General features: G+C 34.8%; 1 protein-coding gene across 3 annotated transcripts in view; it reads left to right on the plus strand.

The window, feature by feature from the left end:
- Positions 1-1,051: 1,051 nt before the first annotated feature.
- LOC106467559 (CUGBP Elav-like family member 4) overlaps positions 1,052-11,887 on the plus strand; it is a 477,292-nt gene continuing 466,456 nt past the window's right edge. For 2 of the 3 annotated variants that reach the window (XR_002612565.1, XM_022396447.1), the window contains exon 1: positions 1,052-1,261. Coding sequence is in view for 2 of the 3 variants with exons in the window: in XM_022396447.1 (XP_022252155.1) it covers positions 1,111-1,261 (151 nt within the window). In the remaining variant the exon portion in view is untranslated. The remainder of the gene's footprint in view (positions 1,262-11,887) is intronic. The other variant, XM_022396438.1, reaches the window with a different exon arrangement.

Consider the following 11,887-nt stretch of genomic DNA (forward strand, 5'->3'; position numbering starts at 1 on the left):
ATAGAAATTCATAGTTAGGTATGTATAGTTTCACAGTTCCAAGATGGGTCCATATGACCCACTTCGTACTGACAGTATGGGACCTCCTTCAATTGTATGCACGATAACATGAGAACTGTTAGGAATCTGTCAGTCTTTTTTTGTATATTTTTTCTTTTATTGAGTTAATAACAATATTTATTGAACAAAGATTTTTGGTAAAATGTAACTTAAAGATAGAACACATATAATAAATACTGTTACGAGTCTCATATCCTTCATTACTTTGATACTTCTTTGAAGCAAAATGTCTGTAGAAGTAGTTTGTGTACCAAAAACATATATTCATAGAAAGATTGATGGAACGTAAAGAGTGACGAAAACGTATAAGAATAAGAAATGTAAAAAAAAAAAATATTGTGTGTGTATAGAAATGATTTTTTTAACCTTTTAGTAATGTTTACATGATTTACTGCCATAACATTGGGTCTAATTCTATTTCATACAACATAAAAGTTATGACTCAGTGTCTTTCTAAACACTAAAATAACTTGTAAATAATCAATTTAGTTTGTATTTAGACTATGATGAAAGACAAAATAATGAATCATTTTAATGTTTAAAGGTGCTGGAATGCTTGATATATATACAATCCATATCTGGTTAATATCGACGTCTTTCAGTAATGTAGGACTCCGTTAAATAAAGAAAGAAAAAGGCTTTAGGAAACTGTAAACTTGCTCATTTATTATGATTAAGTGTCTTGCAAGCGATAAGAACACTGTGCTATAATATTCAAACTTGTATAAGTGATCGAAATGTTTGATGAAACTCTTATCTTCCGTAGTTTGTTAGACAGACGCGCTGTTTTCTAAGCCTGACCCGGTCAACAAAGAAAACAAACACGCGACCCCGCCGTTCGTGCAAAGCCAATCACCCCAACCGGAGCGAGAGAGCAGCTGGCAGTATGAACAATCTCGTGGAACTGAGCATGCGCAACGGAGCGCGGATAGGGCGCGCGCCTCACCTCAGAAGGCAGTGTGCGTGGTGTTGAACATGGCTACGCTATCAAACGGAGTATTGGACACGGGCGCTCATCATAAAGGCCCCCAAATTTATAACGACTCATCAATGATTACTAAAGATCATGATGCTATTAAATTATTCATTGGACAGATTCCTCGAAATCTTGACGAGAAAGATCTTAGACCATTGTTCGAGCAGTTTGGAAAGATCTATGAGTTGACTGTGTTAAAAGACAAATATACAGGCATGCACAAAGGTAAGCCACTCTTTCACCTTCTTTCCAAAAGATACCGTTTACAAAGGCTATCCCTTCCTTTGTTAAAGTTATAATTTGAGTTTGGAATTCCGTAATTTATTTACATATATAAGCAACTTGTTGTGGCTAGAAACTGCGCAAGGCCTCGCCAGTAATCAAAGGCTACATTTAATTTGAAAGCTTATCATAAATTTCCTGAACCATATGGTCTGATTTGTGACGGTGGACGCGCTGTTGACAGCTGTGGGCGATTGACAAGAGCCGCGCGCAGAGCACGAGATTCAGAGCACGCGGGAATACGTCACCTGACGTGTTCTTTGTTGATAAAAGAGAAGCCTTACGCTTGATTTTGCATTTACGTCCATATTTCAATACAGCTTTTATTTCAAATTGAATGAGAATATAATACCAAAATATCACAGTTGATCCTTCATAGCTCTCGAATCGGTAGTTTGTTGACATTAAAATCATGTTGAAAACAAAAAAGTTAGATTTAGTAAAAGCTGTTTCAAGTTGGACTGGAAAGGAAATATACTGAATGATAAGACCAACCACTGAAAAACTAATAATTTAAAGCTATGGACATCAGTAAAATATATAAATATAGATTATTGTAATCCACAAGTAGGGATGAGCAAATGTAAGATTTGCGTTCCCACACATAAATATTACTATGGGCATCAGTAAAATATATAAATAGAGATTATGGTAATCCACAAGTAGGGATGAGCAAAAGTAAGATTTGCTTTACCACACATAAATATTGCGTGCAAATAGTTTAGAGAAGAGTAATCTAATATTACACCATTAGACGCTGGCAGTAGAGAGAGAGAGAGAGACAGGGGTCGAGAAAATATTTATTTTTAGTTTGTGTCTTACTATAATTCGCAATCATTTCACTTTTAGCATTAAACAGTTTTTATTTCTAGCTGGCAAACACATATCTTCTGCGCCACATCTATATATATATATGTACGGATCTTTTGACGCATGCTTTTAAGATTAACTCGTCTATATACATGACGGGTCTTTTGACGCATGCTTTTAAGATATACTTGTCTGTATACATGTACATGTTTTTGAAGCATGCTTTTAAGATATACTTGTCTATATACATGTACGGATCTTTTGACGCATGCTTTTAAGATACATTTGTCTCTGCGGGTCTTGACGCATGTTTTTAAGATACACTTGTAGATATACATGTACGGGTCTCTTGACTCATGTTTTTAAGATACGCTTCTTTTATTACAGGTGAAAATGTCGACATTAAAACCATAAATTTAATTTTCAAATCGAAGTGGTGTTTCCCACATACACACACACACACTTTCATTTATGTTTTTGAAACCTTGTTCTATTCTGCGGTGGTGGCTAATGCGTTAAAGGGTTGAGTATTCATTTTTATAAACATAAATTACTCACGTTAAAAGTATGAAATATAATTTATCAAAAATTTCCAGTTGATAATATTTCATATCTTAGTTTTGATTTTAAAATGTAACTAATAAAGTTTAAAAAAAAAGTCATTCATAGTTTCTACTAAGGACAGAATTTGATGACTTGATTAAATATTTACTAAGTGAATTAATATACATTTAAACAGAAAACTTTACATGAATTGACTAACTGAATTCCAGAGCAGTTTTCTGAGAAATATTCCGTTATATTACTTCCGGTTTAACCTAGTGAAAAGTAACATTTTTATACCAATTCGTCGAATAGTTCAACTTTAATATTCAAAGTTAAATATGTGTCTTATTCTTCTATTTCGTGTAATTCTAAACTCGTTTGAGAGAGAAAAAAAAACCCTTATTAAACTCAGCTTTTTAAAACTATAACATAAACACATAACAAAGACTAGAGAGACAAGTATAAACTCAAATGAGAAGAAAAAGGAATAATGTTGGACATAAACTGTCGAAGTGTTTCCTTTATGCATATAAATGTGTTTCTAATTGTACAAACGCTATACAGAAGAATGATACTTTAAAGTATGATCTGCTGTGTAAACCTGACGGTACTTCACTCTTCATCTTTGTACAGTTTATGTTCTGTAGAAAACATGGCGGCAGACTAGGATTTCTTGCTTAGAATACTTACTCCATATCGTCGGATAGCTGTGATGAACTATGCAGAGTTCTCTGATACCAAACATGTTTTTAGCGATTTGTCAAATGTAGTATCTTTTAAACGCACTGTATTATTCGGAATAATAATAATTGTCTTGGAAAACTTTGGAGGTTTAAGAATGCAGATTTGTTGTTTTAAACAAAATACTTGTAAAATTGGAACTTCTACAACAAACTGGAGTTGCCAAAGAGCAAATGTACTGTGTTTAAGAAAACTAATTGTAATGAGAGCTTTAATACTAAAATATCTTATGTATCTTCATAATCAGGTTCACAGTTTCAATAACAATAGTCTATTAATTTAATACAGTTTTTCTGTATGTCAGAAACTTGTCGTTAATCAATTGTCGTGACAAGTTCAGCAAGAGAAATCACTTTTTTTTTAAATAGCTATTACCGAACATCTGTGCAGAGTTTTTGTAAAACTACTTTTAAAACATGTGACATAGTTTGCATTATGAGTTTTGGGAAATAGCAGAAAATTTAAGTTAATTTATCAAATTTTATTTCACTGTTGCTTTTTCTGTAATAAACCCGTTTCTGGAATAAAGAAAAATCAATCAATCCAATGTATAGTATCGTAAATCTCGGTTTAAAAAGGAATCCCAAAATTTGTATACTAGCATTAAAAAAAAAAGCACATTCAGTGCTCAGCACCTAGCTAGGTAACACTTTGAAGTTATTCACTCTGTAGTTAAGAATGACGTCTAAACTTTAAGAAGGAAATATACACGAAATTCTCGATCTTGGTCACGAATTCTACCACGTTTTCTCTACCAGTCTGTGTGTAAGTACGGCTAGGATTTGACAAAGGAGCTTAAACTTGGGTACTAGCTTCAAATACTTACACGATTAATGTGAAATACAACGAAAGGTGAGAAAAAGTGCTAACCAATTGTTTAAGATCTCATAGTAATCCTAACAGGAGGTTTTCTTTATAATATGTCATTTCTTATACTATGTAAGATTGAAATATCTTTATATTGTATCATTTTTTGAATGCCAATTTAATTTGTAGACTACTGCCAAATAGCATGAATTATATTACAAGAAAAATGTACCCCTTATTGACTGGTAAAAGTCAATAACAGATATCATGCTCTATAATTTACACCCAATCTTGTTTCTGCTTGCGTGGTTTCGGAATGAAGTAACTATCAATTGTATTTCAGATTCCATATGGTGGGATATTGATTGAATATATGTATATATATATTTCGGTTATTTTTCACCAGTTAACATCAGATACGCGACATCTGGATAGCTCCGTCTGTCTGTTTGATATTAAGCACAAAGATACACAATGAGTAGTTTGCGATATACCCATCGTAGGTATAGAGCCTCGAATTTAGCGTTATAAGCCATCAAACGTACCGCCGAGCCACCAAAAGTCTGATAACGCTTTGCAAGGGAAACTTTTTTATTCTATGTACTCATGTTTTTTGTTGATTTTTGTAGAGTTAAATGCTGCCATATGAAAAACAAATAAACATATTCATAATTGTAACGATTCAATTCTGGCCTTCAGTTGTCTGGTGTTTGTATTACAGCTGACAGTGTTTCGCCAAAGTTGAATTTCTGAAAAGCCTAATATTATTCTCGAAGGTCTCATAAGATATAAACTTGGTGATTATAGCGTCCTTGGTATATATATCTACATTGTTCTTAATAAACAACTCATGAGAGGCATTTTTTGAAAAGAAATGTAAAAAATAATAACGTATGCAAATTAAATGTTAACATTTAAACATTTAAATTGTTTTTTCTCGTGTGTTGTGTTACGTTTTCCTAAAACGAATGAGATACAGGACAATAATTTGTTTAGTAAAAAATACCTCCAAATTATCTAATGAAATTGCTAGAACTATGTTAATAGTTATAAATGTACTTTTTATAACATCTCACAACAAAACATTTCACTGTAATGACTATCACCTGAGGGACATGAAAAGCATGTTCTGACTGGAAAGTAACATTAGATAATGCTGATACCACGGACAAATTTTCAATGTCAAATATCTTTTATGTTTTCCCTATGTTTCATTGTATACAGAAGAACTTTGATATTTACTTATATATATGTATATAAGAAAATGTTTAAAAACCCCAGGTTACTTCATCACATCGGTTCTTTGTAACAACTAGAACACTTAGTTTATCTCCCAAATATTATTCTTAAATCATTTCTACGATAGTAAATTATTATTGAAAAATGTTCTACTTTTATTCCATTGTTTGAAAAGAAATTATTGAAACAAAATAACAACACCAGGTTTTATTAATATGTAAATGAATATTTTTTTTCTATTAATAACCCTGGAAATTCAAATGTCAATTTCTGTTAACAGTCTATAAACTTAAGCTGTAATGCTATTGAAAAAGAATTAAACCCCAGCATGGATTTATAAGAGTCCATAAAAGTACGTAATACTTAAATGACGCGAGAATTATCTACTCCAAGTTTAGTGCTAACTTCGGTTGACAGAAGTCAGTTTTTTTATTATTTTTGATAATATAAACCCCTAAGACCATTCAAATAAACTGATATTCATCATCTTACCTTATTATAGCAGACTAGTAACGGCTGTAATACCTAAGTGTCAAAAGGAATTCTTATCCCAAAGAACTTAACTTGTTACCAACTTGAGTTAATTTAAAATCCTAACCTCTCACACAAATGAACCAAAACTCTGCACATGTCAAACTACTAGTTATCAATATGTAAGGTCTCAAGGAATGTTTACTCCAAAATTAAATATTCACTTTTTCAGAACTCAATTTTTCATTAACCCAGGGCGACTTTAGCTCTTAATCCTCATCCAAATGATTTGAAATTCAGGAAGCATAAACTTTTTGTATCAGACTTTTAATAGCTCTAATACCCATCCACATACATACAATTGGAAGTGGCAAACAAACAAAACTGGTAACATGGATCATTCAATTTACAAAGCTAGTCTGTGTATTAATTGATTTTGAAGTTGTTATTTTGTAGTAGCTTCTAACTGTTGTTACACTGGTCTACCCATTTTGGACTACATAATGGTATAGAATATTCATAAATACATATAGCGTCACTCTGATGGGTAAATTCATTGTTTACTTAACTAATCAAACAACAAATACAAAATAATTATAGCGCTTTATACTAAAACACATCTGCTTCTTTCATGTGTTTATATCTTTGCAAAGCATACAAATAGAATTTAAACAAATTGAGGTTAAAACAAATAATCCTCATTTATAAAAAAATAATTCTAATTTACCGCTGTGATACAACTAGAAAATAACACCAAAAAGTATAATAACAATAGCCGCGTAGGCGTCAAGTGCTGCTGAATGGTTGCCCTTTATCTGATCAGCAGTTATAGATTAGGGTTGGCTTTGCCTGAACCTTTGTATGTCTGACCAGGTTGTTTAGCTTATGTTGTTCAGAATGAAAATACAAATAAAGCAGTCATATGGGCTTAGTTTTTTAAGAAATGGATTCTGATGTTTTTCTAATACAATAATTGAATTTTTAAACATACTTCATTTAAAAAATTAGTACACATTTCTATAAAAACAAAAAATATTATTCGCTCTAAATAAGGTGGCTTCACTGCAAATTAACTGAACAAATTTTTCTTTACGAGAAAGTATTTCACCAATTGTTATTAAGCCATTAAACATAATTGGATGGGGATTAGAGGCTCACGTTACCGTGAGTTAATATCAGATTTAGTTTGAACAATCAAAATTTTCATTTTATTTTGTTTTAACTATTTTTGGTGTGTGTGTGTGGAATATTAGGGTTCAATTATCCAGGTTATTAACAGAAATTGAATTTCAATAACTGGAGTTATCTTTTCTTCTAGGGATAAATATTCCTTGAACCACTTCGACATTACGTTACAAGTTAGGTATAAGAAGTTGAATTTTAACTTATGTGGAAGAAGATCAGAAATCCAACTTATCCTGTGTTAATATAATTTTAGATCGAAGCAACTGCATTTAATATTTAATTTTTGAATAAATACTTCTTTAGCTATGTAGGTATTTACATCATGGCATATTACTATAAGAAGATGACAACTGCTGAAATTTAATTCATTTGGAAGTGGATTGAGGGGCCATATTACCTAAAGTTGACTTCTGAACAAGTGGAGTTGTCAGGTTATATAAGGCCGGATTCTTTACAGTAGGTATCTGTGACTTGTTGGCGATAAATTTTCACAGTAAATGGACAGCCCACAATCCACTTGTTTCAAAATAATATATTCAAAACAAGTCAAAAGTATGTACAAAATTCGTCACACTATTTGTTATCACAATTGTATCCTGAACTTTAAATAATTGTCTCTGTTTCGTCAAAGTCCACAGAGGCGGGTTCAATTACTTTAGGACACCCTTTGACAAGACAAATTATTCTCCTCTATCTCTGTTATTACAATATAAGCTGTAAACTCACCTTAGAAATCGCCGGTTATGGCTAAACTGGCATACAGTTTAATTTCACTTTGACTAACTTAACTTGCTTTCACTTACTATTTGCACGTATTTATTACACGTGACAGAAATATTTAGAAATATCCAGCCCTCTAGTAACAACAATATTACACACAACGAGAAGAATCTTAAAAGCTTCGAGTAAGACCACGTCAACAATATTACAAAAGCCTAGTACAACAATTAAACTACGTTCACAACGTACGACTCATACAGAGTTACATAACGAAAATTGTCATGACTATCACTTTTAAAATGATTAACTTTTAACACTCTTGCTATAAAAACTAAATAATCATTAAATATTAAATCACTAAATAAACTAAATAATAACTCTTAAACTAAATAGTCTTGTATGTCCAACAATAAGCCCTCTTCAAGAAAATATTTACAATATACAAAGACTGTTCTCAGTTCATGCACAAAGTCAACTCATATAGTCTGCACTGATATTTGCAGTCTCCTTGATAGCTTCAATGTGGAACTGATAGTTCTGGAGATACAATGCCCACCTCATGATCCTCGCTCTGTCTATTTCGCACCTCTGGATGTATGCAAGGGGCTGATGGTCTGTCTGGATGATGAACTACTTCCCATAGAGGTAGTTCTGGATGGCAAATATGATAACCAGACACTCTCTTTCGATCACAGAGTAGTTCTTTTCACTACTCAACAACTTTTTACTTTTGCACATTACTGTAAAGAATCTGTCTTCATATTCTTATAGGAGTATCGCTCTAATTCCAATGTCTGAGGCATGAATGATGAATGGTTTGTTGAAGTCTACTATTCTAAGGCTTGGCAAACTACTCAACATGTTCTTTAACTTATGGAAGGCTATTTGCTCTGATCGTTCCAACTATACCTTGTTGAGTATGCCTTTCTTGGTCAGATCAGTCAGTGGTGCAGCACCTTCAACATAGTTTGGGATGAACTTTCTGTAGTATCCTGCTAACCCCAGAAAGGGTCTGACATGCTGTTTGGTCAGTGAAGCTGTTGCATCTTGTATGTGAGTTAGCTTCTTTTCTTCCATAGCAATCTGTTGGTCGCCCACCTTGTGTCCATCAAAGTCTAGAATAGAATCGACAATGTAGCACATAGATGGTCTGATGGTCAGACCTGCTGTCCTCTCTCACCTGAACGGCTTTCTAAGTTTCTTCAGGCAGTCTTCCCATCTAACTGTGTGTCAGAATGTCACCCACATAATGCTTGATGCGGTTGAATGTTGCTGCTGAGTTGATTAACCCAGATGGCATTCTCCTAAACTGGTAACATCCGTCTGGTGTCACAAAGGTTGTCTTCTCTTCAGATCCAGTCTCCATCGGGATCTGTCAATAACTTTTACTGAGGTCGATCTTTGAAAATAACTTGGCTCCATCTAGTTTCGCCACGATAGCCTCTAGATTGGCCATAATTTCAGTCTCCAGAAGTCTATTCAGATGCTGTTTGAGCCAACTCTTTTTCTTTATGATTAACACTCATGAATAGTAGGCTGAATTTGAAGGCTCAGTGATTCCAGCTTCTAACCTTGCCTCAACTTCCTGCTCGATCAGGTCTCTCATCACATAGGGCATCTGGTAGGACTTCACTTTGACTGGATCCCCTGTCGTGATCTCGATTTTGTGCTGCACAAGGTCTATCTTGCCTGGTCTATATGTGAAGACATCTGAATACTGACACAGTAGATCTTGTAGCTCTTTCTTCTGTTACAAGTCAGTTCTTCACTTAAGATGACGTCTTTGTATGTCTCATCTCCATCCAATGGTCTTAGGCCTAGTAGGTCTTTATCTTCTATAACAAAGTCACTACCTTAAGATTCTGCTTCTATGACAGCCACTTCTGCCATGTCCACCTGTGCTTCTACAACTGCAGTTGTTAGGTCTTCTTCCTCATCGAAGTATCTCTTCAACAGATTGGTGTGGTAGATCTCGGTCCTCGCGTCTACTTTCACTCTATAGTCCATTCTAGTGATAACTTCTTGCACTTCAAGGGGTCCTTTCTACTGCAGGGTGAGCTTGTTGTTGTCTGTAGGTAGCAGAAGCAAGACCTTCTGTCCGACATTGAAACGTCCATCCTTGGCTTTCTTGTTATAGACGTGCTTCTGACTGCCTTTGATGTGTTCAACTTCCCCACTTGAACTGCTTTGATAGATCTAGTACAGTACTGCTTACTGGCCGTCTATTTTGTAAGTCTCTTTCCCTTTTGTCTTGTGCTCGACTTTCTCTCAGGCACTTTCCTAAGTTCCTGCAGTGAAAGGTCTTTCTTCTGTGCTTCCTTCAGTTCCCATAGGCCTACATTCGGGATGTCACTTTTCGAGATTTGAAGGGGCTTGATGTTTTGCTTGTTCTTCTTCCCTTGAGCCTTTGTGGTGGCTGCAGATGCCTCATCAATCTCCTTTCTGTTTGGTTCCCCCAAACTTCTACTACCTGGTATGTTTCCTATTACCAAGTCGTAGATTGATACCTTCATACACATGGCTTCAAGACTTTTCACGTAGTATGGAGTACTCACCTTTATTTTTGCTATGAGAAACATTCTTATTGTCTTATAAATCAGCACACACAGACATAGCTTGTCCATCATCATCTGATCATCAGATACTAGACTGGTTCTCAATGCTGCACTGCTGCACCCAGTGTCTCTTACTTTTACTTTCTTGTCCCCGACATAGCCTTCACCTACTGGCATGTTGTGGTTTGTTGGCACTTCTCAATATTTGTCACATGCTTCAATCACTACTGGCACTGTTGATCCATTTGCTAACTTAAGCTGACTATCAGTCGTGCACTGTTTAATCATGGAAATAGCTATTCCTTTTTGTGGTGAATCTAAAAGGTTATCTTTATTCTGTTTCTTCTGCCAGCAGCATCCATGTTGATAGTCACTCTTTTCTTGTTTCTCACCAACACCATCTTTGTAGGTAGCTCCAGCTACTTTATATTGAAATTTCTTCTGTTGCTTTTTGATAACAGACTTGCATTCATTTGCAATATGCCCCATTTTATAACAAGTAGAGCATCTCTTCTCCCCTTTTACCCATTGAGTTCTTGTCACCTTTGGTGGTATCCTTTTTCTAGTCAGCCACCCCTGATTTCAGCTTTAACTGGTTATTCTTGTACTTGCCAGTTATACTCCCTCTATGGGCTTCCATATACTGTTCTGCAAACTTGATCATCTCGTTCATTTCTTTTGGTGCTCTCTCCTTCAGGAACAGTGGCATGTCATTTGAGCACGTGATCATGAACTGTTCATGTAATAGCAGATCTGCCAGTCCATTTTGTGAAGTATAGCCATAGATGTGCCACAAACTGAAATACAGTTTCTCCAGTGTCAGGTTTGACTTCTCTGAACGTCCAATGAAAACCTTCTTTGGTAAGTTCACAACATTTCTATAAGGCCACTTTTAACTTCTCATATTCCATTTCATCTTCTAACATCATGCCTACATACACTTGTAGGCCTTTTCCTAGGAGAAGTGGGTTGAGACAGACTGCCCAGTTGTCTTTGTCCCAGTTTTGACTTTGACTTTCATATCTCTCCAGGAAACATCCATGTCATCTTTCTGATAATCAAAATTGGGCAGCTTGGATTGGCTGGCTCTGACTCCATCGTAATTCTTGAGTCCATCCTCTTTCTGTTGGGTGAGCTTGGCGATCTCAGTCAGTGCTCTTAATCTCTCTATTTCCAGTTTCTCGTTTTCTTCTTTTATCATTTCTCTTTCCTTTTCTTATTTTACTCTTTATTCCTCTCTTATCTGCCTACACTGTTCTCTCTCTAATTCTGGTTGTTATTGTTGTTTAAAAACCTCTAGTAGATCATATCTTTTAGCCCACGTCTCTCAACTCTCTCTATCCATTTATCAAAATAAATCCACATAGTTACAAACGTGATTGTAATATCTATAATATTTTGCCACCACTACAACTGTGCATATGTAGGCCTACTTCCGCTGTCGTTCACGTCTTTTATTTACCACTGTATAATCCTGGCTGGCTCACCAAATTTC

This window comes from Limulus polyphemus, unplaced genomic scaffold (assembly GCF_000517525.1).
Source record: "Limulus polyphemus unplaced genomic scaffold, Limulus_polyphemus-2.1.2 Scaffold81, whole genome shotgun sequence".
Classification (NCBI taxonomy): domain Eukaryota; kingdom Metazoa; phylum Arthropoda; class Merostomata; order Xiphosura; family Limulidae; genus Limulus; species Limulus polyphemus.